Source organism: Triturus cristatus, chromosome 10 (assembly GCF_964204655.1).
Source record: "Triturus cristatus chromosome 10, aTriCri1.1, whole genome shotgun sequence".
Classification (NCBI taxonomy): Eukaryota; Metazoa; Chordata; class Amphibia; order Caudata; family Salamandridae; genus Triturus; species Triturus cristatus.
This window is the reverse complement of record NC_140593.1, coordinates 802,400,478-802,427,139: the sequence shown is the minus strand read 5'-3', so window position 1 is coordinate 802,427,139 and position 26,662 is coordinate 802,400,478. Positions and strand designations below refer to the sequence as shown.

At 46.3% G+C, this 26,662-nt stretch overlaps 1 protein-coding gene across 3 annotated transcripts in view; it reads right to left on the bottom strand.

The window, feature by feature from the left end:
• Positions 1–26,662, bottom strand: part of LOC146790029 (uncharacterized) — a 205,528-nt gene that overhangs the window by 124,649 nt on the left and 54,217 nt on the right. For 2 of the 3 annotated variants that reach the window (XM_085630160.1, XM_085630159.1), the window contains exon 1: positions 20,639–20,744. The exons of the other annotated variant lie outside the window; for it this stretch is intronic. In XM_085630160.1, the coding sequence (XP_085486286.1) occupies positions 20,639–20,691 (53 nt within the window). In that variant the 5' untranslated portion in view covers positions 20,692–20,744. Of the gene's footprint in view, positions 1–20,638; positions 20,745–26,662 lie in introns of those variants that run through there. 3 annotated transcript variants of the gene reach the window in all.

The window sequence follows — 26,662 nt, the reverse complement described above, 5'->3', positions numbered from 1 at the left end:
TAATTCCTGCAAGAGCCAGGGCCTACTTGTGTACTTTTTGAGACCAAAAATACTTTTGATTTTGGCCTGAAGAGGGTCCAGAAGCCCCTAAACAATAAGGTTTTGCAAAAACTATGATGAAACAAAACAAGCAGCAACAAAACTAAAGCAACCGTCAGACCTTTTGGCAATGCCAATGCATGTTAAAAATATTTTACATGGTTCCATTAATATGGCATATCCTCCCCCAAACCTCGAGTAATTATTGTTTAATCTCATTAATGAATTCAATTTTGGTTGCCCTCTAGTGCTGGTGTCTTTGCAATTGCTTGTATTACATTTGTTTCAGTTTGCTCGCTTCAGACATTATGTGATGCCTCAGATAATCAACAAATATGTTATATATTTCCACCTACTTTTACTCGCAGGCATTCCTTCAAAACACTTACTACCCTATCTAACATTAAATTATGTTCTTCACATCTTTTTAAATATCAAGATATGGTCCTGAAAGTTTTGTCCTCCAGAAGTCTTCAAACAAGCAAAATAGAATTTTTTGGAAAACACTAGCAGCTGAGGCTAGTCAAAAAGATAGTTTCTGATATTTACATGCTATGTATAGTGTTATATAGGTTGTCAAAATTTGCAACTTCTTTTCTAAGCTCACTTGGTCATGCGCACCCTTTAAATCTATTGATGTGAAATATTTAGCATTGCCTATTAATGCCAGCATTTCCAGAATTTTTGGCAAGCTGTACCAGTCTGCAAGTATGTTTTTATCCAGGGAATGAAGATCAATACACTAGCGGATTTCACAACTGCTGATACTCATTTAGAAGCATTAACAGACTTGACAATATCATGCTCACACATATTGTCCAGAAGAAATTACAGTTCACTTCTAACACTCAATGGTACATCTCCCACTTTATGTCTGAAAGGCATAGCATAAAGAAAATAAAAAACTATGTTCAAAGCTTTTCACATATCCAGTGTTTTCAGGAAGAACGTCACTCTGCTTGAGTAGTTTGATGCAAATCACTTTCTATCTGCTTCACCAACATACTGGGATTGATAGTTCCCTGCTAGGTCGCTCCTCAGCCGCTGCGCTGCCCCCCTGAGTGCCGCTCTGGTTCGCCCGCTACCTGATCCTGACTCCCACTCCCTGCTCGCCCGATCGCCGATTCCCGCTGATTCCCGCCGTTTTTTCCCCGCCCCCCTCCCCTCGCTGCCTGGTTCCCGCCGCTGCTCCCCTGAGGCCCCGCCACCGAGCATCCCATTCGCCACCCCGCTCCCGCCTCCCAGCTGCCCCTCCCTCCCTCAGCCCCTCTTATGGAGGCCGCGCAGCGGTGAGGAGAGCGTACCTTGCCCTGCTAGGTCGCTCCCCAGCCGCTGCGCTGCCCCCTGAGTGGCGCTCTGGTTCGCCCGCTACCTGATCCTGACTCCCACTCCCTGCTCGCCCGATCGCCGATTCCCGCCGTTTTTTTCCATGCCCCCCTCCCCTCGCTGCCTCGTTCCCGCCGCTGCTCCCCTGTGGCCCCGCCTCCGAGCATCCCATTCGCCACCCCGCTCCCGCCTCCCAGCTGCCCCTCCCTCCCTCAGCCCCTCTTATGGAGGCCGCGCAGCGGTGAGGAGAGTGTAGCTTGCCCTGCTAGGTCGCTCCCCAGCCGCTGCGCTGCCCCCCTGAGTGCCGCTCTGGTTCGCCCGCTACCTGATCCTGACTCCCACTCCCTGCTCGCCCGATCGCCGATTCCTGCTGTTTTTTGTCCCCGCCCCCCTCCCCTCGCTGCCTGGTTCCCGCCGCTGCTCCCCTGCGGCCCGCCCCCGAGCATCCCATTCGCCACTCCGCACCCGCCTCCCAGCTGCCCCTCCCTCCCTCAGCCCCTCTTATGGAGGCCGCGCAGCGGTGAGGAGAGCGTACCTTGCCCTGCTAGGTCGCTCCCCAGCCGCTGCGCTGCCCCCCTGAGTGCCGCTCTGGTTCGCCCGCTACCTGATCCTGACTCCCACTCCCTGCTCGCCCGATCCCCGCCGATTCCCGCAGTTTTTTTCCCCGCCCCCATCCCCTCGCTGCCTGGTTCTCGCCGCTGCTCCCCTGCGGCCCGCCTCCCGAGCATCCCATTCGCCACCCCGCTCCCACCTCCCAGCTGCCCCTCCCACCCTCAGCCCCTCTTATGGAGGCCGCGCAGCGGGCGTGTCAAAGGCAAGCCCGTCTGTGCCCGTCCGCGCCTGGACCACGCCCAGCGCCAGAACCCCTGGACCCCACGCTCGCCACGACGCAAGATTCAGATACGACACCAACTGCCTCCACGCACTCAACGCCGGCCGAACCAACACCTGCTTCCAGGCCGCCCCGAAACGGACCCACGGACTCTTCTCCTGCCGCACCTGCAGCTTCACCTGCGACAGACCCACCAAACCTCCAAGAACTGGACCCAAACACCTCCGCTGCATTCTACTCAACACCCGCTCCGCACGCAAACACGCCGTCGAGCTCTGGGACCTGCTCGACACCTTCGCCCCAGACGTGGCCTTCCTCACCGAGACCTGGTGGAACTACTCCTCGGCATCCAACATCGCCATAGCCATCCCGGATGGCTACAAGATCACCGGCAGGGACCGCACCAATGGAATCGGAGGAGGTATAGCCATCGTCTACAAGTCGACCCTCAAGGTCACCACCCACGCAGACGACACCCTCAACACCGCCGAACACCTGCACTTCCGGATCCACACCGACCCCAACACCACCCTCAGAGGAACCCTCATCTAAAGACCCCCCGGACCACAAGCACAGCTCAGCGACTCCATCGCTGACCTCACCAGCACCCACGCACTCGCCTCCACGGACTACATCCTCCTCGGGGACCTGAATTTCCACCTCGAGAACAACAACGACGCCAACTCCGCCACTCTGAACGAAAACCTTGCCAACCTCGGCCTCAGGCAACTCGTCACCGCACCCACCCACGCCGCAGGCCACACACTGGACGCCGTCTTCTCCACAAGCACCCACGTCGCCTTCGACCACACCTCCGAACCCCACTGGACCGACCACCGCTGCATCCACTTCACCTTCAAAAAACCAACCACGCACCATCGCACCCAACAGCTGCCGCGCCGCTGCCGGAACAAAGTCACCGAAGACCAACTGACCACCACCCTCGCCCAGAACCCACCTATCAACGCCACCTGCCTCGACGCCGCAGCCCGCAACCTCAGACAGTGGATCGACGATTGCGCCAACACCCTCGCCCCACTCAAGAGACCATCCAACAGCCACGCCAGCAGGAGAGCCACCTGGTTCACCGACGAGCTCCTGACCTCCAAACGCGCCTGCCGTAAGCTGGAGAAGAAATGGCTCCACAAACGAACGCCAGAAAACCACGCAGCCCACAAGGACGCCACCCGCAGACATCACCACCTCATCAGACTTGCCAAGAGATCCTCCTTCAAAGACCGCCTGGATAACAACGCACACGACAGCAAAGAGCTCTTCCGCATCGTGAAAGAACTCTCCAATCCCGACGCCAGCGCCAACGACATCCCGCCCTCACAAGAACTGTGCGACTCACTGGCCATCTTCTTCCACCGCAAGATCGCTGACATCCACGACAGCTTCAACTCCACGACCGCACCAATGATGCACGACTCCTCCCACCCCGTGATCACCAACAGCGCCAACCGCCTGACCTCCTGGGCCAACACCAACGACGACGAGACACGCAAGATCATGAACTCCATCCACTCAGGATCTCCGTCAGACCCATGCCCACACCACATATTCAACAAAGCAAACGCGGCCATCGCACCCCAACTACGGAAGGTCATCAACATCTCCTTCGAAAAAGCGACATTTCCGGAAAGCTGGAAGCACGCTGAAATCAACGCCCTCCTCAAAAAGCCCAGGGCGGACCCCACGGACCTCAAGAACTTCCGACCCATCTCCCTGCTCCCGTTCGGGAAAGTTCATCGAGAAAATCGTCAACATTCAACTGACCTGCCACCTCGAAGATAACAACATGCTGGACCCGTCCCAATCCGGATTCAGACGTAACCACAGCACCGAGACAGCCCTCATCGCTGTCACAGACGACATCAGATGCCAACTGGACAATGGCGAAACATCAGCCCTCATCCTCCTGGACCTGTCAGCCGCATTCGACACGGTCTGCCACCGCACCCTACAGACATGCCTCCAAGAAGCCGGAATCCAAGAGAGGGCCCTTGACTGGACCACATCCTTCCTCTCCGGCAGAACACAGAGCGTCCGCATCCCACCTTTCCGGTCAGAAGCCACCGACATCATCTGCGGCGTCCCCCAGGGCTCATCCCTCAGCCCGACGCTGTTCAACATCTACCTGGCCCCCCTCGCACAAGTGGCCCGCCACCACAACCTCAACATCATCTCCTACGCCGACGACACCCAGCTCATCCTCTTCCTCACCAAGGACCCTCACACCGCCAAAACCAACATTCACGAGGGCATGAAGGCCATCGCCGACTGGATGAGGAGCAGCCGCCTGAAACTGAACTCGGATAAGACGGAGGTCCTCATCCTCGGACCCACCCCCTCAGCCTGGGACGACTCCTGGTGGCCGACCGCCCTGGAGACAGCACCGATACCAACCGACCACGCACGCAACCTAGGATTCATCCTCGACTCCTCCCTCTCCATGTCCAAGCAAGTCAACGCCGTCTCCTCTTCCTGCTACAACACTCTACGCATGCTCCGCCGGATCTACAAATGGATCCCGACCGAAACAAGAAGAACAGTGACACAGGCCCTCGTCAGCAGCAGACTGGACTACGGCAACGCACTCTACGCAGGAATCCCAGCCAAACACCACCGGCGGCTACAAAGCATCCAAAACGCCTCCGCCCGACTGATCGTCAACGCCCCCCGCCACAGCCACATCACACCCGTCCTGAGAGACCTGCACTGGCTTCCCATCGACAAGAGGATCACCTTCAAGCTCCTCACCCACGCACACAAAGCACTCCACAACGCCGGACCAGCCTACCTGAACAGCACGGTACAAAAGGGGGTGGTGATGGACGGAGTATTAGAACCAATCAAACACTCACACCCAGTCAACAGATCTGGGTTTGATCCACCACCGTTCTTTAGCCCACTCTGCCACCCCAGTTCAGACATGCCCATATGCATGTGTGAGTGTTTGATTGGTTCTGATTGGTTCTGATGCTCCATCCATCACCACCCCCTTTTGTACCGCTTTGTTCGCCATAAGTTGGCAGGGTATGCTCAGACGTGAGTCCCTTGCTCACTTTGCCACTGGATTCAAGCAAGCCTGGCTGAAGACGGCTGAAATGCCAGAAACCGGTCCTAGGAAGCTTGTTTCCGGTCCAGGGAAGGCATGGCTTGGCAGTTCGGGCTGGACTGTTCCCATGAGGCACAGGGTCAGACTGATTTGCATATGGCCATGTCTGAACTGGGGTGGCAGAGTGGGCTAAAGAACGGTGATGGTTCAAACCCAGATCTGTTGACTGGGTGTGAGTGTTTGATTGGTTCTGATGCTCCATCCATCACCACCCCCTTTTGTACCGCTTTGTTCGCCATAAGTTGGCAGGGTATGCTCAGACGTGAGTCCCTTGCTCACTTTGCCACTGGATTCAAGCAAGCCTGGCTGAAGACGGCTGAAATGCCAGAAACCGGTCCTAGGAAGCTTGTTTCCGGTCCAGGGAAAGCATGGCTTGGCAGTTCGGGCTGGACTGTTCCCATGAGGCACAGGGTCAGACTGATTTGCATATGGCCATGTCTGAACTGGGGTGGCAGAGTGGGCTAAAAAACGGTGATGGATCAAACCCAGATCTGTTGACTGGGTGTGAGTGTTTGATTGGTTCTGATGCTCCATCCATCACCACCCCCTTTTGTACCGCTTTGTTCGCCATAAGTTGGCAGGGTATGCTCAGACGTGAGTCCCTTGCTCACTTTGCCACTGGATTCAAGCAAGCCTGGCTGAAGATGGCTGAAATGCCAGAAACCGGTCCTAGGAAGCTTGTTTCCGGTCCAGGGAAGGCATGGCTTGGCAGTTCGGGCTGGACTGTTCCCATGAGGCACAGGGTCAGACTGATTTGCATATGGCCATGTCTGAACTGGGGTGGCAGAGTGGGCTAAAGAACGGTGATGGATCAAACCCAGATCTGTTGACTGGGTGTGAGTGTTTGATTGGTTCTGATGCTCCATCCATCACCACCCCCTTTTGTACTGCTTTGTTCGCCATAAGTTGGCAGGGTATGCTCAGACGTGAGTCCCTTGCTCACTTTGCCACTGGATTCAAGCAAGCCTGGCTGAAGACGGCTGAAATGCCAGAAACCGGTCCTAGGAAGCTTGTTTCCGGTCCAGGGAAGGCATGGCTTGGCAGTTCGGGCTGGACTGTTCCCATGAGGCACAGGGTCAGACTGATTTGCATATGGCCATGTCTGAACTGGGGTGGCAGAGTGGGCTAAAGAACGGTGATGGATCAAACCCAGATCTGTTGACTGGGTGTGAGTGTTTGATTGGTTCTGATGCTCCATCCATCACCACCCCCTTTTGTACCGCTTTGTTCGCCATAAGTTGGCAGGGTATGCTCAGACGTGAGTCCCTTGCTCACTTTGCCACTGGATTCAAGCAAGCCTGGCTGAAGACGGCTGAAATGCCAGAAACCGGTCCTAGGAAGCTTGTTTCCGGTCCAGGGAAGGCATGGCTTGGCAGTTCGGGCTGGACTGTTCCCATGAGGCACAGGGTCAGACTGATTTGCATATGGCCATGTCTGAACTGGGGTGGCAGAGTGGGCTAAAGAACGGTGATGGATCAAACCCAGATCTGTTGACTGGGTGTGAGTGTTTGATTGGTTCTGATGCTCCATCCATCACCACTCCCTTTTGTACCGCTTTGTTCGCCATAAGTTGGCAGGGTATGCTCAGACGTGAGTCCCTTGCTCACTTTGCCACTGGATTCAAGCAAGCCTGGCTGAAGACGGCTGAAATGCCAGAAACCGGTCCTAGGAAGCTTGTTTCCGGTCCAGGGAAGGCATGGCTTGGCAGTTCGGGCTGGACTGTTCCCATGAGGCACAGGGTCAGACTGATTTGCATATGGCCATGTCTGAACTGGGGTGGCAGAGTGGGCTAAAGAACGGTGATGGATCAAACCCAGATCTGTTGACTGGGTGTGAGTGTTTGATTGGTTCTGATGCTCCATCCATCACCACTCCCTTTTGTACCGCTTTGTTCGCCATAAGTTGGCAGGGTATGCTCAGACGTGAGTCCCTTGCTCACTTTGCCACTGGATTCAAGCAAGCCTGGCTGAAGACGGCTGAAATGCCAGAAACCGGTCCTAGGAAGCTTGTTTCCGGTCCAGGGAAGGCATGGCTTGGCAGTTCGGGCTGGACTGTTCCCATGAGGCACAGGGTCAGACTGATTTGCATATGGCCATGTCTGAACTGGGGTGGCAGAGTGGGCTAAAGAACGGTGATGGATCAAACCCAGATCTGTTGACTGGGTGTGAGTGTTTGATTGGTTCTGATGCGCCATCCATCACCACCCCCTTTTGTACCGTACCTGAACAGCAGACTCAGCTTCTACACCCCCACCCGCCAGCTCCGCTCCGCCAACCTCGCCCTCGCAGATGTCCCCCGCATTCAACGTACGACCGCCGGCGGCAGATCCTTCTCTTACCTCGCCGCCAAACCTGGAACACCCTCCCAACCCACCTACGACAGACCCAAGACCTACTCGCCTTCAGAAGACTCCTCAAGACCTGGCTCTTCGAGCAGTAGCGGCACCCACCCCCCCCACCCCTCAGCGCCTTGGGACCCTCACGGGTAAGGAGCGCGCTTTACAAGTACCCTGATTGATTGATTGATTGATTTCCAGGCTTCAAAACCATACCTAAACTTTCTTGGCCTAACCACCCATCATATCCCTCCTGTTCTCTCCAACGCATACCTTCTTGTAAATCTTATGCTTTCTAAAAATGTAAGCACTCCTTAAAGAATCCCAATGTTTCTATACTATACTACTACCTTACTTTCTAAAGGTTTCGGATTTATTCTATCCAAAACGTATTTAATGTGGTATTAGAAATCCTTGTGACAGGTGATCCAGAGTCTCCCATTACTTTTAAATTAATATTCCAAATGTTTATCACCTTTCTGGTAGCAACAACAGCTGCCTCTTCCAATAAGTCTCCTGTAAGGGAATAAATATGATATCCCCTCTTCTATTGCTTTTTCCTTCTGACACTACTAACTCTCACCGAACTGGAATTCGCAAGCACGCCCTTATGAAATGCCTCTGTGCTTCCTTGTTTTCTTGAGTAAAAAATGTGTCTTTCAATGACTATGTTTTGCTCATCTGTAAAATGTTGCTTAAGTCTCTTGACTGCTTTGGTGTGCTCTTCTCACCTCCCAAAATCATCTCTGGTGGGAACTACTTCTAGCAAGAGTTCAAAAATGTTTTGGTGCATTTTGTTGAATAATAAAGTTCTCTTATGCTCTGGTTCATACTTCTTGTCATCTTTTGCCTCAAAGCCATGTTCAAAAAGCCTATGCCATTGTATCCACTTCTTTTCTGGATTTGTTAAAGAAAACATATGGTAGTTGTTGCACACTCTTTACTAATGTCACGTTACACAAATGCCAAGTATCCGCAATAAAACTACGAAGAATAGCCAGTTCAATCCTTCTGAGATGCTGTTCTGATCACAAATCTTTTAAATACCTGTTTTGTTTTGTTGTGTTGTGTTGCTGTTGCTTTTTTTCTTTAGTTCTTGTTTGTACTGGGCACAGTGATGGCAGTAATGACGTCTCCACAGCAACAATCTATTTCTCACTGTGCTCATTTAGTCACAACGCATACACTTGTTGCAGAATTATAGGTGGTGTAATGTATGCAACATTTTATGTTACGATTTTTCTCCACAGCAACTACCTGTCTTCTTGCCGACTGTGTACGTTCATATTTTTTTATTGCTCAATTAAAGATTAAGTTTTATGTTAATGTTTTATGACTGGATGAGTCTAAATCATCTTAAACTCAATCCGGATAAAACGGAGCTGATCCTGACTGGTGGGACCTCTAACCCTTGGTCCTCCGCCTTCTGGCCCCCCAGCCTTGGCTCCCCCCCCCGCCCCCTCTGCCTCAGTGAGAACCCTTGGTATCAAAATCAGTAAGGATCTCTCCATGCGCCCTCAGATCAGCTCCGTTGTCTCTTCATGTTTTCTCTCTTTACGGATTATCCGTAAGATTTCCCGTTTCTTTTCTCTGGATGCCCTCAAAATAATCGTCTTAGCCATGGTCCTCTCCTGCTTAGACTATGGCAACTGCCTTTATGCGGGTGTCCCCGCCTACGAGCTGCGACGCCTTCAAACCATCCAGAATCAGGCGGCTCGCCTTATCCACCAGCTCCCCAAATTTCACCACGCTTTTCCCCTTCTTAAATCCCTTCACTGGCTCCCCATTATGCACCGCACCCTTTTCAAAATGGGATGCATAGTTTTCATGGCCCGGGCCCACACTGCCCCTCTCTTCATCAACTCGCTGGTCACACCTTACATCCCCAGCCGTACTCTCCGCTCTTCCAACCAGGCTCTCCTCATTATCCCCCGTTTTCGCAAGTCGAGAGCAGGTGGTACCAGGTTCTCTGTCCTTGCCCCCCGCTTCTGGAATGACCTTCCATTTTCCATCAGGTCCATAACCTCCTACCCACACTTTAGGAAGGCACTCAAGACTCACTTGTCCACCCTAGCGTTGCTCTCTCATTGATCCCTCCTGCCACTCCGTCCGACTCATGTAATCTACCAGCGCCAGGAAACCGCTTGGTCACAGCGCGCTTTACAAGCACTTTCAACTTCAACTTCATGTTAGTTTGCGTGCTAAGCATACTTGTGCTGGATGTCGCGCTGTGCATCGGGCAAGAGGCAGTATGGTTTGTTCAACTGACATTTCATAGAGGATGTCTGCAGTGTACATTTTCAACCCTGCTATCTCTTGATGTTTCTGAGGTCTCCTTGTTCTCACTGATGCACTACGACAGCAGGAAATCGAGGGTGGTGATTGACAGACTGCGGTCGAGGCAGGTACCTTCTTCATGTCTGCGACAGTCAGTTGTCTGAGAGATGGGTTCAACTGGTTGCCAAATATGTAGTGTCTTCTGGTAGTGCGAGAACCCACGACAGCAGACAAAAAATAGGAATGAATGTAGTTTAATGTGAGAGGGAAACACCAACTAAACTGTGACCAGCCACAAGGCTCTAACTGGCTAACAACAAACAGGAGTATAGAATTAGAATGCCAAGTCAAGGACCAACTTGAGACAAGGAAGAATGAGGCTATTGGTGCAGCACGAGACAAAATCAACTAGTGACTTAAACATAGCAGTAAACACATAATTCAGTTCAGTTAAAAATTCTTTATTTCGGCACAGAGGCCATAAAAGCACATAAAACAGTTTAAACAATTTATAATATAAATATCTAAAAGAATTCATAAATACATATAAAAAACAATCCTTCTCATCTTGTTAAAAACTGCAGCCAAATTTGTAAGGTGCAAAATGAAGGGAATAAGGGAGAGCAGCCAAATAGTAGTATTTGTGGACTAGACATACATTGCACAACATATCACATCAATTCATCTACAGTTGATTGCTTATCAGATGAGGCGCAAAACTTTGCCCTGATTATCCACATAACCGCCAGATAATGAGAGAGCACAAAAACAAAACAAAACTAAGGTCAGTTCTAAAAATCTTTAAGGCAACTTTATATTCCCTAGTGTCCAGATTTCAACACAATGGTAGCAGCCAGTATCGCCTGACACTCTGGTAAGCTGAGCAGAAGAACAGGGCATGGTCTATAGTCTCCTTAGGAGCCCCACTAGCTGGGCACCACTCGTCATCAGCCCTGTGAACTTTAGACTATCTGCTTGTGTAATACTGAAGAGAAAGTGTTCCATAGCGTAGTTACAAATACAAGTGCCTAGCCAAAGGAGGTTCGATCTCATCAAAGAAATTTTCTCTGCGATAAAAACCTTTGGCTATAAGAAATGCGTCACTCATACGGCCTCAACTATCCTGAGAGCATATTGCAAGATCTTTAGACTTCCAAAAGGCTGTTTTGATAGTGTTCTTAGATATTCCCTCAACCTCATTGGGAGAAGTCCACATAGATGTAAAACACTTTCTCTCCGAGTATTATTTACATACTTATCTCATGGTATTTTAAGGGAGCCCATATAACTAAGTATCTCTGCTAAACCTGCCCAATATTGTTGTAGCTCCAGGGTAACCCAGACCCTCCTCCGTTACAGGATACGGGGCATATCAATTTTATCTGAAAGTGCTCTCAACCAGGGATCAAGTCTGAGGGAAAGTAAAGGAGTATTTATCGGAACGCCTACCAGTTGTCGAATGAACTGGTTTTCCATTACTCAAGCAGGGGTGTGTCTAAGTGACCCCAGAGCGCTGCACCATACCATGCTGCCCCCAGGGCTTGTGATAAATATACTTGTAGGGCTGGGTAGACAGGTCAAAATTGCGAGCTGTGTGCCATCTTGAATATACCACCTGCAGTATGCTCTAACTTATGCCTATGCTGGGTAACATGCCTGCCACCCCAAGTGTTAATTTAACACCCATATATGTGAAGGTGTGTACCCTTTCTAGGAAAGTTCCAGCTAAGATTTAGGATCATGTACTTCATTTTACCTACATTGATTTCAAGGGCCTGAACCTTACAAAAATCGGCAAACATGAGGGCAGGGATCCTAATGTTTGCCAACCTAGGAGCATTGTTATTATTCTGCCCCAGAAAATCCATAAGACCGTTTATATAGGGAGCGAAGAGTGTTGGGGAGGGTACACAGCCCTGCCTTACCCCCCTTTTTACAGAGAATAGCTCAGTGAGCTCTCCGGCTTGGCCGCACCTCATCTGCACATAATTATTCCCAAATAGGGAGTGCTAATTTATGGCGCATTTCTCTAAGATAAGATCAAATTGCTCAGGAAAGTCATTTTTAGGACGGATTATTTTGACTGTCTTAAATCATCTGACTCAGATTGACCGTTTCAATTTGATGCGCTATTCAGTTTGATGCGCTGCTCTGTTACTTTATATAAAACTCCACTGTATATACCGGGTTTTGACTATGTTTTACGTTCACACCCTATTATTATCTTGTACACCACCATGGTACAGCAGAAAGTGAGTTTCAATATCTATTGTTTTATTTTTTTCTTACAGACTAATTTTGAATATATTGCCACTTATGATAAGCCACACACTCTAAAGCTACGAATATATAGTGTTGATATCTGAATATTCCGTACCTGTCATAAGATACATATATTTTTTGCTGGTAAGAAATATTGTGTGTATCATATGCCCAACTCTTTCTTTCTTTTAATTTTTTTTTTTTTTTTTTTTTGGGAAAAAGTTTTTATTGAACTATAATTCGGTTACAAGTATGGGCCTACAACCACCCGGGCCGGCCGCTAGGTACATAAGGAAATATACACATATCAAGGCTGCAATCCGTTCCCAGGGCACTGCCCCGCAGTGGCTCAAGATAGTCCTCAAAGAACAGCAAGCGTCAGTCCAACAATAACAGAAACAAAAAAGAAAAACAATAAAAACAAAAGGCGAGTTACGAGGGATATCAGTGCGGTTCAGGCTCCCCCCGGGAAACTCCAGTCAGAACATTTGAGCAATCCGCTAAAGAGAGGAGTACCGGGAGGCCGGGAACGGAGGGGGGGGGGGAAGGGGGTCAAGGGAGATGAACGTCCATATGTGGTTGTTACAAAAAGAGCTAGGGGCCGTCAAGGGTCAGGCTTTCTTTTAATTTAAATTTGAATTTACAATTGCATTTCCAAACATCTTAGTGCTGTACATTGTAGATGAACATTTTTCCCCCCTCTTCCCTCCCTCTATGTAGAAAAACGGGTTTATATGTATGTATTTTTAAATATGATGTTTTGTTCTTTGAAGTGTTTTTGATGTGGGTGTTTTGGATGTTTTTGTTTACATAGAGCTTTTTTCTTTGTGGATATATAGGGCCTCATGTAGGAAGCCAAATACCGGTCGGTAACGGTCGATTTTCGGTAATTATACCGTTACCGACCGGTATTTTGGCTTTTGAGATGTAGGGGGAGAATTTCATGATTCGGTATTTACCGAATCGGTAAAATTACCGAATCGGTAATATTACCGATTCGGTAAATACCGAATCATGAAATGAGATGTAGGGGGGAGTGTGTGGTGGGTGTGGGGATTCGTTATTTACCACCAACTAAAGGTTGGTGGTAAATGACGAATAGGTGACAAAAAGCATTTTTGTGCACGTTTAAGTGTGCAATGTGGCGGGCATGTATGTGCGCCACATGTGCACACATGGCCGAATCAGGGGTGCAACAGGGTGTCAATGTGACACCCTGCCACCCTTGCATGTGCTCCCCCATTACCGAATCGGTATTTACCGATTCGGTATGAGGCATACCTTCCCATCAATGGGAAGGTATGCCTCATTACCGAATCGGTAAATACCGATTCGGTAATTACCGAATTTTTCCGAATCGGTAATATTTACCGACTCATTACCTACATTGCATTTACCACTTCATAAATACCGAATCGGTATGATTCAGTATTTATGAAGTGGTAAATGCAAGCCCACCTACATAAGGCCCATAGTGTCTTGTTTATAGTCCTGTGTCATATTTGTTGATTGTAATGTTTATATGTTTGTGTCATATTTTTACAGCCCTGATGAAGTTCCCTATAAGGGAATGAAACGCGTTGGCTGAACTTTTTCTCTATCTGATGATCTTAAAAAGAAATTTCGAATAAAGAAGCTATTTTTCTATCAAATCTGACCTATTGGACTCTTTGAGCTGTGCACCCCTATTTGGTATCATATACAGCCTCACAATAGTATCGAGTAGATAACTCAGTACCCCAAGTTGGCCTTCTGACTAAATCAAATGTGGAACGGAGGTCAACGAACACGACATACAGGCGACCACCCCTCAAGGTGACCACATTCCAGTACAGCATCAGGAGGTGGAACACCTGATCAATCATCCTCTGGATGTGTTAGGCAATGACACTGACCTTGCCTTTTGCTTGGCAAGCAGGCTGCAGTTTCGCCTCGCTAGCTATTGAAGGGCGTGTCCTTTCCTTCCTGAGCCTACCGCTGTACATTTGAAATGCTTCCTCTTCACCTATTGGCTGGATTTTTTGCTTCCTGGGGCAGTCTCGTATTTCAACAGCAGGCTTGCTCTGTTTGCCTTGAGTTACTCCTGGGCTGTTTATTTCACTGTGTGCATCAGTCACCAAGGCTTACAGGACCATTCCTAGGTACTTTATTTACTCACTGAAAATTTTAAACTATATATATTTTTTTTCTGTTTTGTTCTCTCCTTCTATTTTGTTATTGCTTTATGATTGCCACTCCGCAGCAGGCTTCTGTTATCCAGCCCCCTCCATTTTTAAGTAATCTTGGCAAACCTATAATCAAATGGGTTCATTGGTTTAGACTATTTGAAACCCATATAGTTGCTATTGATGCCTCTTGTTACAGTCCGGCTCGTAAGTTTGCACTGTTTTATGGTAGTCTGGGCTATGCTGCCCAATGCATTTTTGACAGCTTACCTCCTTTTCCTGCACCGTCTGGAGATGGTCCTTGGAACATTTATTTGGAGTCTTTGGCTAGGTTGCGCAAACAATTCTCAGATTAACCAAATATTATGCTGGAACGTCATGCCTTCTCTAAGCACAAACAACAACCTGAATAAAATGTTCAGGAATATGTATCGTTTCTAAGAGTTTTAGCCGACGCGTGTGAATTTGGTCCAAACCTAGATATTTACATTTGAGACCAGTTTGTATTTAATTGCGCTTTTAGAAAGGTTCGGGAAATGTTACTGAGCTGCAGAAATCCCACATTGCTTGAGGTTCTTGAGTTGGCTAAAAGGATCGAAAGATCTCTTATGTCTTAAAAAATTCTTCATCTCAAGCCTACTAATGTCAATGCTGTCATGCCTAATGGATAGGTTTCTGAAGAGGTCTGCTCTGTAAGAGCAAGTTGGAGATCATTCAATGGTTCCAACAAAAAAGTGTTTGGTTCTTGTTACAGATGTGGTTCCAAAAGTCACTTGAGCAATTTTTCAAGCTGCCCTGCAGTAGGCAAGAAATGTAATGTGTGTTAAAAAAACAAAATGGGGTATTTTGAAAACATGTGCAGGGGTGCTAATAATGCTAGACAGTTTGCAAAAATTAGTAGTGTGGATGTAGCAGTTTCTGCCTGTGCTGATGCTGTCAGCAATGTGATTCTTATTCTGGATGATGGTGATAAAGTGTGCTCTATTAAAGGTCCAATATGTGCTATTATCCTTGATAAAGTCACACTCATTGTTATGGCGGATTCAAGGTCACCCATAACCATCCTTAGATACTCTACATTTGATGAACAGTGAGGTAAGGATGATTGTTTGATGCCTACTGACATCAATGCTAAAGCTTTTGGTGAAAAGGACATTGATATGTTGGGTTACTTTAATGCCAAGGTGACATGTCTTGGGACGAAAACTGAAACCAAAGTTTATGGTGCTGTAAAAGGGAGGGATATTGTTCGTGGCGAGATTTGGCCAAGATGGGCATACTGTTAGTTCCAGGCTCACCCAATCACATGGTTTTAGGAGAAATGCCTGTTCCTTTGGTTGATTTTGCTCAAAAATCTGCTGCAGACATTTTAGCTGATTTTGAGCCTTTGTTTTCCAATCAGGTTGGAAGAGCTAAAGGTTTTGAGCATAAGATTAAGTTAATCCCTTGAGCTCAACCTGTAACTCATAAAGTTTGTCCTGTCCCTCTGAGTGCCAGAGTTGATCTTAAGAATTCTCTTGACTCTTTGCTTCCTCAAGGCATCATCCAGCCCACAGATTCATCACAGTGGGTGGCGCACATTGTCGATGTGCAAAAAAGGTATAACAAAATTAGGTTGTGGGCTGAATTGCGAGCTCTGAACAAGAATATAGTAGCGGATTGCCATCAGCTGCCCAAGATTCAAGAATGATTGACTAGTCTTGGGGAGCGCAGTGGCTTTCCACAGCTGACCTTAGGGCAGCATATCATCAAATTGCCTTGTCTCCTGAATCACAAGAGCTCACTACATTTGCGACACCCTATTGAGCGTACAAATACTTGAGGTTACCCTTTGGTCTGGTGTCTGCCGCCAACGTGTTCCAAAAGCTTATGGATAGCTTATTTGGGGACATTGCTGGCGTGCAGGCGTATCAGGAAGACATTCTGGTTTACTCCAAGGATTTGAGTGAGCCTAACAAGATATTAATGAAGGTTTTTACTATTTTGCTGGGAAGTGGCATGACTGTCAGGTGTAAAAATGCAAGTTTGTAACAGTTGAATTGGAGTACCTTGGCCACATGATCACTAGTAAGGGCATTAGTCCTAAGATGTCACTTGGTAAAACTATTAGTGAAGCTGAAGCTAAAGCTCCAGCAGATAAGGATACTTTGCAGTCTTTTCTGGGGCTAGCAGAATATTATGCCTGTTTTGTTTCTGGGTATGCCCAGTTTGTTGAACCTTTGAGACTGTTGCTCAGAAAGGGACACAGATTTGTATGGTCAGATGATCAGAATAAGGCTTTTGAGAAAGTTAAAGAATTAATTGTTACTGCTCCAGCACTAAGTGCTTTTTGTGAGAACCACACCTCTGTCATAAATGTTGATGCCAGTTCCCAAGGTTTGGGCGCGATCATCAGTCAATAAGGCATTGATGGAGATACGACTATTGGCTTTGCGCCTAGGGCCTTGAGACCTCATGAGCAAGAGTACAGCACCATTGCGAGGGAAGCACTGGCTTGCGTTTGGGCTGCTCACAAATTTAGAACATATATATGGGGAACAAAATTTGCGTTAGTCACTGATCACCAGCCCTTGGAGCATGTCTTTTCTAATTGTTTGCACTCCAATATGTCCTCTAGGCTTACCAGACTTGTTTCAAAACTTTAGGAGTACAACTTCATTGTGAGTCATATTTCTAGTGCTAAGAACTTTAGCGCTGATTGTTTATCCTGCATGGCTCTTGATTGTTATGATGATGACCCTACTGATGATGTTGAATGTGTGGCTCTCATTGATGCCCTTTCCAATTATCAGTCGGTTTTAAGTGAAGGTGTTTGGTTCAAAGCCTCAGATGATCCCATTTTAGGTAAGTCTGTTGAGTACATTGTGCAAGGCTGGCCTGATGTTAGAAATTTGTCGAGGGATTTAAGAACCATTGCACAAATTTCTAATTAGTTATCATTTAAAAATGCCATTGTGGTAAGGGGGAAAACATTTGTGTTGCTTGCAAATGTATGTAGCTCATTATTTCTCAAGCTCATGGAGGACACCTGGGCTGCACTAAAACCATTGTGAAGATCAAGCAGCACTACTGGTGGCCTTTCCTTGATAACTCAAGTTAGAACCATGATTGATATATACCCTGAATGCCTATTATCTGGTAAGCACTGGAGATGTTTAGATGTCCCTCTTCATCCCACTCCTTTTCCTGAGAATGCTTGGGAGAAATTATAATCTGATTTTTCTGGCCCTTACTCTAATTTGCCATGCAACATGAAGTATACCAGTTTAGTCATTGATTACTACTTGAAATGGGTTTACCATGTGTTTGTAGGTTCAAGTGATACTGCATCAGTTATCAAATGTTTTAAGCACATTTTTGAATTGGAAGGAGTTCCCAAATTCGTAGTTACCAACAGTGGTACTCATTTCATATCAGAACGTATGTGTATGTTTTTGGTCAGCACTGGATGTTAGGCAACTCAAAGTTGCTTTATACTCCCCATCCTCAAATGGCCTTGTTGATCGTGCGAACATGATCATAAAAGAAAGGGTGCAAACAGCTTTAGCATCAGGTTTAGACTTTAAATCTTTTGTTAACCAGAAGGTTTGAACTACAACACACCCCCACAATATGCCACTGGGGTTGCCCCTTTTTCTTTGCTAATGGGTTGTATGAGAAAAGGCATATTGAAGATACATGTGTGCCTTCCAGCGGCTAAGTGGCCTCCAGAGTGTTGTTGCAGCAATCAAGCCTGAAGTTGAGGTGTGACAGTACCCATGTTGGGGATGTTTTGGATGTGTTACCTGGTGACTCGTTGATGATCAAAAGCCCAACCAAAACCAAGAAAGGGAAGTCGAAGTTCTCAGTCCCTGAGCAAGTGGATAGTGTCAGCAAAGGGGCCACTCTAATTTTGGGTAGAGGTTTGTGGAATGAAAGACAATTGGTCAAGTTGACTTCTAAACAGGTTAACATAATGTCTTAAAGGAGAGACGCTGTCACAAGTGCTGATTGGGCACAATGGCTCCAACCCTCTGCTCAAACTCCGGGTGGGAAAAATATTTCTGTGGAGGGAAACTCTTGTGTGAATGGGAGTTTGTTGTGTATACGTATTGCACAACAGAGTTCCTCCTGTGCTCGCTCAGGTATGAGCTCGGTGGGTTCACGGACGAGGAGGGTGCCGGGGAGGCTAGAGGATTTAGTGCTTTCCTGAGCCTGCTATTTTGAGCACACACACAAATGCTGTTTACGTTTTTGTTGTTTCAAGTCAAAAGGGAGAAGATGGTGTAATATATGGCGATGTTTCTTTGTGTAGGTTGTACATGTCAACAGCACGCGCTATGCATGCAGCGCGTGCTGTTCCTGTATGTGCTCTAGTGATCTTGGCCGAGTGCTATGTTTATGTTTGAATCTGTGCTCGTGTCTTGCCAGCACAGTGCATTTTGTACTTTGAACTTTGAAATGTTATCCATGAAAGCTTTATGTGCAGTTGGCTCATTTCCCCTTACTGTGACCAGTAACGCATTGGGACCAGAGCTGGATGCACATGAAGTGTCGTGGGTCTGAAGTTAATGAATAAAGAACCCAAATACCCTACCCTTTTGCCTCAAGGTCATCATTTCTGAAGCATGTTCACTCATGTAAAATTCGTCCTGTTTAAACAAATGTATTTTTGGGTTAAAAATATGGCACCATATCTACAGCCCACTGGCAGCAAGATGCTTGGGGGCTTATTTATGGGCCCCTTGTGACACTTTTGCGCTGCCATTGCGTCACTTTTCGGGATGCAGCAGTGGCGTAAACAATGCGCCATGTTGTGCCATATTTACAAAGTGATGCATCTACGCAGATGCGTCACTTTGTAAACCCCTGTGCTACATTATACCTGCATCAGGTATAATATATGCAGGGTGTGCCTTCCCCCGCAAGGATGCCTCGTAGTAGTGGCACAGTGAAATTTATCAGATTTCACTGCACCACTTCTAGGAAACCACTGCGTCAATACCTTACGCCTGCCTCATAGCAGGCGTAAGGGTGACGCAGTGCAATGTGTAGAGGACTCCACATGCATTGCTGGAGTTGCATCATACTTACGACACATCTCCAGCAATGCGTGAGTTTTGCGCAGACAGATACGTCAGGATTCCTGGTGCATCTGTCATTCCCTGCGACATGGAGTGCCGTACAGTCAATATGGCTCATCCATGGTGTTGCAAGGTGGGCGCAGTGAAAAGTGTTGCATCGCTGTTTTACCACAGCGATGCAACACTTTTCATAAATGAGGCCCTTGGTGTTTGCAAATGGTGTTTGTAAATGTGACACTTGGATTTTGGAGAAAATGTAAATGATGTGTTTTATGGAATCCACATAAACAAAGTTAACTCCAGTCTAATTTTCTCGATACAGTGCCATATTTATACATGAAAATACAGCCATAAGAATAAGTTGGAGAAATTTAAAGTGCAGAAAAATATTCCATACTCTGAAAACTTTTGCAGAAAAAAGATTTGCACTTTAAATTTCCCCCATTTGTGTTATACATGTAACGGTGCCACATATGGTGAAAGGTATGTACTGTGCCACAAGTACATACAACAGTATCCTAGTCACCTGTACACATACATCCCATTAATATACACACAAGTTCATACATACCCAAATACTACACTCACTGACACACATGGCAGCCCTGTATTAGTGCCCCTTGTCAAAGGATTTTGTTCAAACCATGGCATCCGGCTTTATAGACATTATGCTTAAAGCCAATTAAGCTGGGTGTGGGGGCATCTGCGTGAGTTGCTTTGCCTTCCGTAGCTCACTGCGATTTTCACGGATCCGAAGTAGTTCTCAGTACAGAAAAGGTTAGAGACTCCTGATGTAAATACTGTGAATACCGTTGATTCAAATACTTGTATCTATCCTTTATGTTTACTACTATTTAGAACCACTGTGACTATTGAAAACTGCCTTCAATAGCACACTGCACCCCGCAAACTGTTCATATATAAATTTTACTGTAACTTAGAACAGCATATTTATTGGAATGGCTACTTTAACTAAAAATGACAAATTACCACTATGCATACTAATACCTCAAGTGAAAACAAGAAGGCTACAGTTAACATCAAAGTAAATGTTTTAAACACAAGATTACAACCCACCCAAATTGTTGCCAGCCAGTCAATCCATTTACCTTCCATTCTACATCTCATCTGAGTCTCTATGAATGCATGTCAACAATCAAGGTTTTCAGCATTGGCATTACATATATAAGTAAATGCTTGTTCCTCTTCCCTGTTTACCTTTCTTCTGCACTTGTGTTGGTTCTGGAGAACTGGTACCGGTGCACCTCCATTGCCCCCTTTTCCTGATCTCCTGTTTCTGCTGGATCGGATATTGGTGATCCAGTCGGTGCCCAGATGAGATAGGCTGGGCTCAGAACGCAGAAGCCAGGCAGATACTACAAATGGCTCATTATGATGTCAGCAATGATGTAACACAGACACAACCCATCTACAGCCTGAGAGTGACAATGGACAGAAATAGTTCAGTTTGAGAACTCACAACTAGAGGAGCTTTCATTGAGAAATTGGGAGAATTCCAAGTGGGTCTGAAATAGTGGCAATCACAACTCAGAGACAGCATGTTTGTGTCCCCACCACTTCTGCTGGAATAGACACAAATATGCATTCACAATTCTTGCCATTATTAATAAAAATGTGTCTTTTTAACCTCTAAATTACATCCAATGCTATATGGAGCTCGCCGTCATATAGAAAAATGCCAGACGCTTGTAGAGTATACTTTTTATTTACACATCAGACTATGCCTCTCTAGCCTGTATTATTTCAAATGATTGAATGACTGGATAAGTGCTCCCTAACTGACCTCTGGATAAGTGAAATATTCACAGTTGATGTCCTTCAGACAATCTTCTAAATGACATCTTCTGATCAACAGTATTCTTTCTTCTTGACTCGTGTGAGGTACAGCTCTCCCATGACCTCACATTTGGCACATGTATGCACTGAGTGTTCTGTTTGCCTAACTCTTCATGATCGACAAAGAAGAGTACCCCTTTGTTCTAAAAGCTCCCCCCAAAAACACCTCCACGGCATGCATTCTGAAGGGGACCAGTGTTGTGTGTAGATTTATTTAGATTCCATATATAGGTTTCCTGATTTCTGCCCTTATATAGGTACAATTCATATTGCCCTTATTTAGGCATAGAAAATTCAGCCCTTATTTAGGCATTGTCCACGGTAACCAAATACAGGCATGTTCTCCTACATTCGTCAATCCACGTCACAACGAGTTCTTGGAAAGCCAGACTCTTAAGCCTTTAGGAATTTCCCTTGCTTGGATATTGATTTCTCCAAGAACTCATTTAGTATGCATGAACATCTATTCCTTAGGGGTTCATTCATGACGTTCCGATGCCCGACTTTTACGTCAATACAGGCATTCCTAAACACCTTCAAGGTATAAATATATCTGCACTTGCCCTGGCAAACCACGGTTCCGGTACGGTCTAGTTCGACTGCCTACTTGCGGTTCGCCACAGCAAGTTCGGAAGGAGATCGAGTTCCCCCCTGATGCACTGACCAGACGCTGTCATCCTCCTAGCAGAGAATCCAGCTCCAGTGTTTCTGACTCCCTTTGCGGGGTGTTAGATATCGAGTCCCGGAATGAGATTTCAACCTCACACATTCTAAGGTATGGAGCAGACTAGAACTTAGAGAAACTTTTGGCATCTCTTGGCAAAACTAAAACTATAGCTAGCTATACTTTAGAAAGCAGCACCTACTTCTTACCTCGTACTACACTTAGGTTAGATACACTGGGGTAGAACTATCTAGAAGCATCAGATGAGTATCCACATTTTAGCCTGTGTTATTTATGTATGTATTTTATGAATATATGTCATAGCTACAAACCATGCTATTGCAGTATTATTTTATCTTACTGCTAACTCTGTACGTATTGTACTTCGCATTCTGTCTTACGATTGTAGCAGTTCATATCTCTTGCATGAGAAATAAGACTGTTCAATAAACCCTTTTTTATTGAAACACCCGTCTCTCTATTTCTGTGCAACTCTGTAAAAACGAAGCATGCACGATTGACTGAGTGAAACTGTTATCTATTGTTTCCACGGTTCTGATATTGGTCCGACTCTAAGCGAAACAAAGTTGTCATGTTTATGCGGTTGTCAGAAACTAATCCCTTCTTGTATATTCGAGAAGTTTCTAGTGACCTCTGAGTTAGCTGGCACACAAAAGTAATTAAGTTTAATGTTCTCGATTGAGACATACTGACCTCAGTCCTATGTCAAAACTATAGTGTATATTATTCCAATGCGCAGAGCCTATCAGGGATATAGGAACTACACAGTAACTCAGTCGTGCTTTTCTCAGAGACCCCTACTCATAATACTCCATAAGACGTCTGGAGTGGGCAGGGATAATATCTGCCATAGCGGAGTAGGACAAAAATCCTATGTATTAGCTATTTGGTTTGTTCAACGTTGAAGGATACAGTGTTCCAAAATATTGTGCACTTTATCTTTGTTTCCTTGAAACTTGTTCTACATTTTTCATTAAACAAAAATGTCTGATACAGACGTTTCGGTTGACCAAGTTGTAGCAGCTTTTAATACTAAAGGTTTAATTGAAACCAATAAGGGTGCTATAAACATCCATCCAAATTTAAGGAGAGCCATCACTCTTAAACTTATAAAACATGGCCTAACACCAAGAGGTGGTAGGGCAGTTTTTGTGATAGAGGCACATGAATCTCACCAGACAGAGGTATTCTATTCATGGATAGTATTCCCAGAATCAAATCCAGTAACTAAAATGTTTCACTTCTACAAAGAAGATGAACCACCTGAGGAATATATTCCTTTCGAGGATATTGAAATTCCACTCACATACCAGGAGCATGATCTCTGGTTTAAAGGCGCCCTAAAACATTACAATCACATTACCAGGCTCGGTCCACTAGGTAGACCAGGAGCAACATGGCCGATTTTAGCCGGCTACACAGCTCATCCTGACATTGAAGAAATGTCAGATGTAGAATTACTAGCTCAACTCAAGGAGCTAATCAAAATTTACAGACAATTAGTTCAATATGTCATGCAGACTTTCACAGTCCAACCACCATTCACCATTCAAAATCCAGCCCCTCATCAGGGAATACACTCAAAATCACTCCACAGACTTTACACGCAGTCATGGGTAAAATGCCCACAAAACGTGAACAAATTCCATTCTGGATAGCTCAAAAAATTACTCAAATCGAAGCAGTATTTCCAAATACTAGCCCTTATGAAAAACACAGAATTCTAACAATCTTTTTACCAATGGGGATCACACCACATCTGGAAGACTGCACCACTTGGGGCGCAGTCTTTGCTGCAAGCTACACAAAAACGGATGTATGACATTACAACGCGGGTTTTTACAACGCGTGCAGTTACATCGCATGCGTTACAACGCATGCGATGTTACAACGCTATGCCATTACAACGCAAGTGTTTACATCGACTTGCGCTAGATGGCGTGCTAACATTAAAAAAGTGTAATTTACTATTCCAACTCCAGTCCACTTAACAGTAGGGAAGGTGTTGGAATAGTAAACTACACTATTTGTAATGTTAGCACGCCATCTAGCGCAAGTCGATGTAAAGACTTGCGTTGTAATGGCATAGCGTTGTAACATCGCATGCGTTGTAACGCATGCGATGTAACTGCACTGCGTAGTAAAAACCGCGTTGTAATGGCTGTTCCCCCACAAAAACACATGGTGTTCCATCTATGGCGGTAATACCTGATGTCCTGAAACAGATTCAAAACGAATACGGGGCAGAGCCTGCTCTGAATTTGGGTATGAAGTTACTTAAAGATTTTGACCAGGTCACAACAATAATATTATTTAATATTTAAGGAGAAGCAGCATTAGTGGCAATCCGCCCGAAATTAAGGGAATTTGATGTAAAGGAACAACCACAAGAACTAGCCAGAATAATTGAAAAATCCTATGAAGATTTAGGCAGAGACAGTTTGGGAGGGAAACCAGTTAAACCACCACTGTCTGAAAGTCATGAAAAGGCCTTTACTAAAAACAATCCTACCTCTTCTAAAAAGAAGTGAGAAAATAACAAACAACATTCAAAAGAGAAAGATTATCAATCCCGAGGTAGGTCTCCTCAAAAGGAGCCCTCTGAAAGGAGGTATAACCTCAGGAATAGGGATAATTTGAGAAAACCTGACAGGTATCAAGATACTGATACACGTTCCTCTCGTACCTTTCAGATATCCAGATATCATCACAGACAACCGAAAGAAGAGGACGGTCAGAGAAAAAAGAAGAACGCGGGAAGTCCAAAGACGATCAACACGTTCAGAAAAACAAACCAAAACCTCAATTTTTCAAAAAGAAGGTAGCAGGTCTGAAGATCAGATATGCCGAGGATTCTGAGAACACAACTAAAGAATGGAGAATGGGCTCAGACAATGTTGGACAGCGCAGCAGAAGTTACAGTAGCTCGCCAGAACCTGAAGGGGCTTCTGGAGACAGTGGACTTGAATGAGGACATTCAAGTTGAAACTGCAGATACCAGGGTTAGTTCTCCGCATAGGTTATATGAAATAACACTCCGGATGGAGGGAGACATCCCAAGAAAAGTGAAAGCACTCTTTTGGGAGCGACTTTCAAAGGGTTATGATACACTTCTAGCAGAACAAGACTGGCCACCAGAATTTGTCAGAGAGCGACCACATGGCGAAGACATAATTATGCCAGCCTTCTCTAACCATTTTCCAGTACATTTAAAATATACTTATGCCAGGAAATGGGCAGTGGCCCAGGCCCCAGGCCCCAGCATTATATAAGAATCATGTAGGGTTAGTAGGTGGGTTCCAGTCTTTTGGCCTGTAATCCCTCAAACCTTTTACCGTTTGGTTCTTCCTGCGGCTAAAGCGTTATTTGCACATAGATCTGTACGGCGGTAGCAGGGCACAGAACCGCTTTTAATTGTATTTTTAACTTAATTTTAACCGTTTTAATAGGACTGAATGCATTTTACCTGTATTTTCTTGGCCTGATCCCGCGCACTTCTTTGCTGCTTGCAGCGCTCGACCCTGGCGGTACCCGGAAGTTAGGCGGGTCCGCATTGCACCTTGGGTTGACGTGCTAGCTTTTCGGCTTGTGATGCACATAAAAGGTGCGCTGGGGCGTCTGCGCACCGGTTAGTAGGTGGGTTCCAGTCTTTTGGCCTGTAATCCCTCAAACCTTTTATCGTTTGGTTCTTCCTGCTGCTAAAGCGTTTTTTGCACATAGATCTGTACGGCGGTAGCTGCTTGCAGCGCTCGACCCTGGCGGTAGCTGGAAGTTAGGCAGGTCCGCATTGCACCTTGGGTTGACGCGCTAGCTTTTCGGCTTGTGATGCACATAAAAGGTGTACTGGGGCGTGCGCGCAGCGGGTGCGCCTAAGGCGCGCCAAAGGCAAGCCCGTCTGCGCCCGGAGCGCGACCAGCGCCAGGACCCCTGCCCCCTTTAAGGTAAACACCTACAGTAGACAATAGTTGGTGGATCTAGGCAGAATTTCATGTAAAGCTCATGAGTTGGTCCTTTCTGGTAGATACTCAGAAGGGCTGGGCTGCACTAAGTGCGCTTATCAGATTAGACAGGACGGAAAGGGGGGCTCCGACCTAGTTAGCAAACAGAGCATCACGGGGATAGATATTTCTCAAGATAGGGTGGGTGTAACATTCTTAGATGACTCCCCTAATCATAATTCCTGCGTAGACAGTCAGACGGGCCAGGTTTATGTTTTACGCTGTATCCTCCTTAATGTTCGATCCGTAAATAAAAACAAATATCAGATCGCTGACCTGATCGACAATACTCTACCTGATTTAATCTTTTTGACTGAGACTTGGACCGACAGTACTTCCGGTCCAGACTGGAACATAGCTCTGCCTAACGGCTATGTGGTTACTGCACAAGATAGAGTGGGAAAGAGGGGCGGAGGGATAGCGATTATTCATCAAGACCATCTAAAACTACGGGTAGAAACTAATTTAGATTTACCGGCAGAAGCACTCTATTTTACCATCTATTTAGGTAATCTTTCCAAGTTTCAGGGCCTTCTGATTTATCGCCCACCCGGGCCCAAGACCTCTTTTCCACAAGCCCTTATGAACCACGTAGAATCACGCATGGATCCCCACCCCTTTATTCTTCTCGGCGATTTTAACTATCACCTGGAGCTTATCAACTATCCAGACTCTACTAAACTGCTTGACAACCTGGCAGCC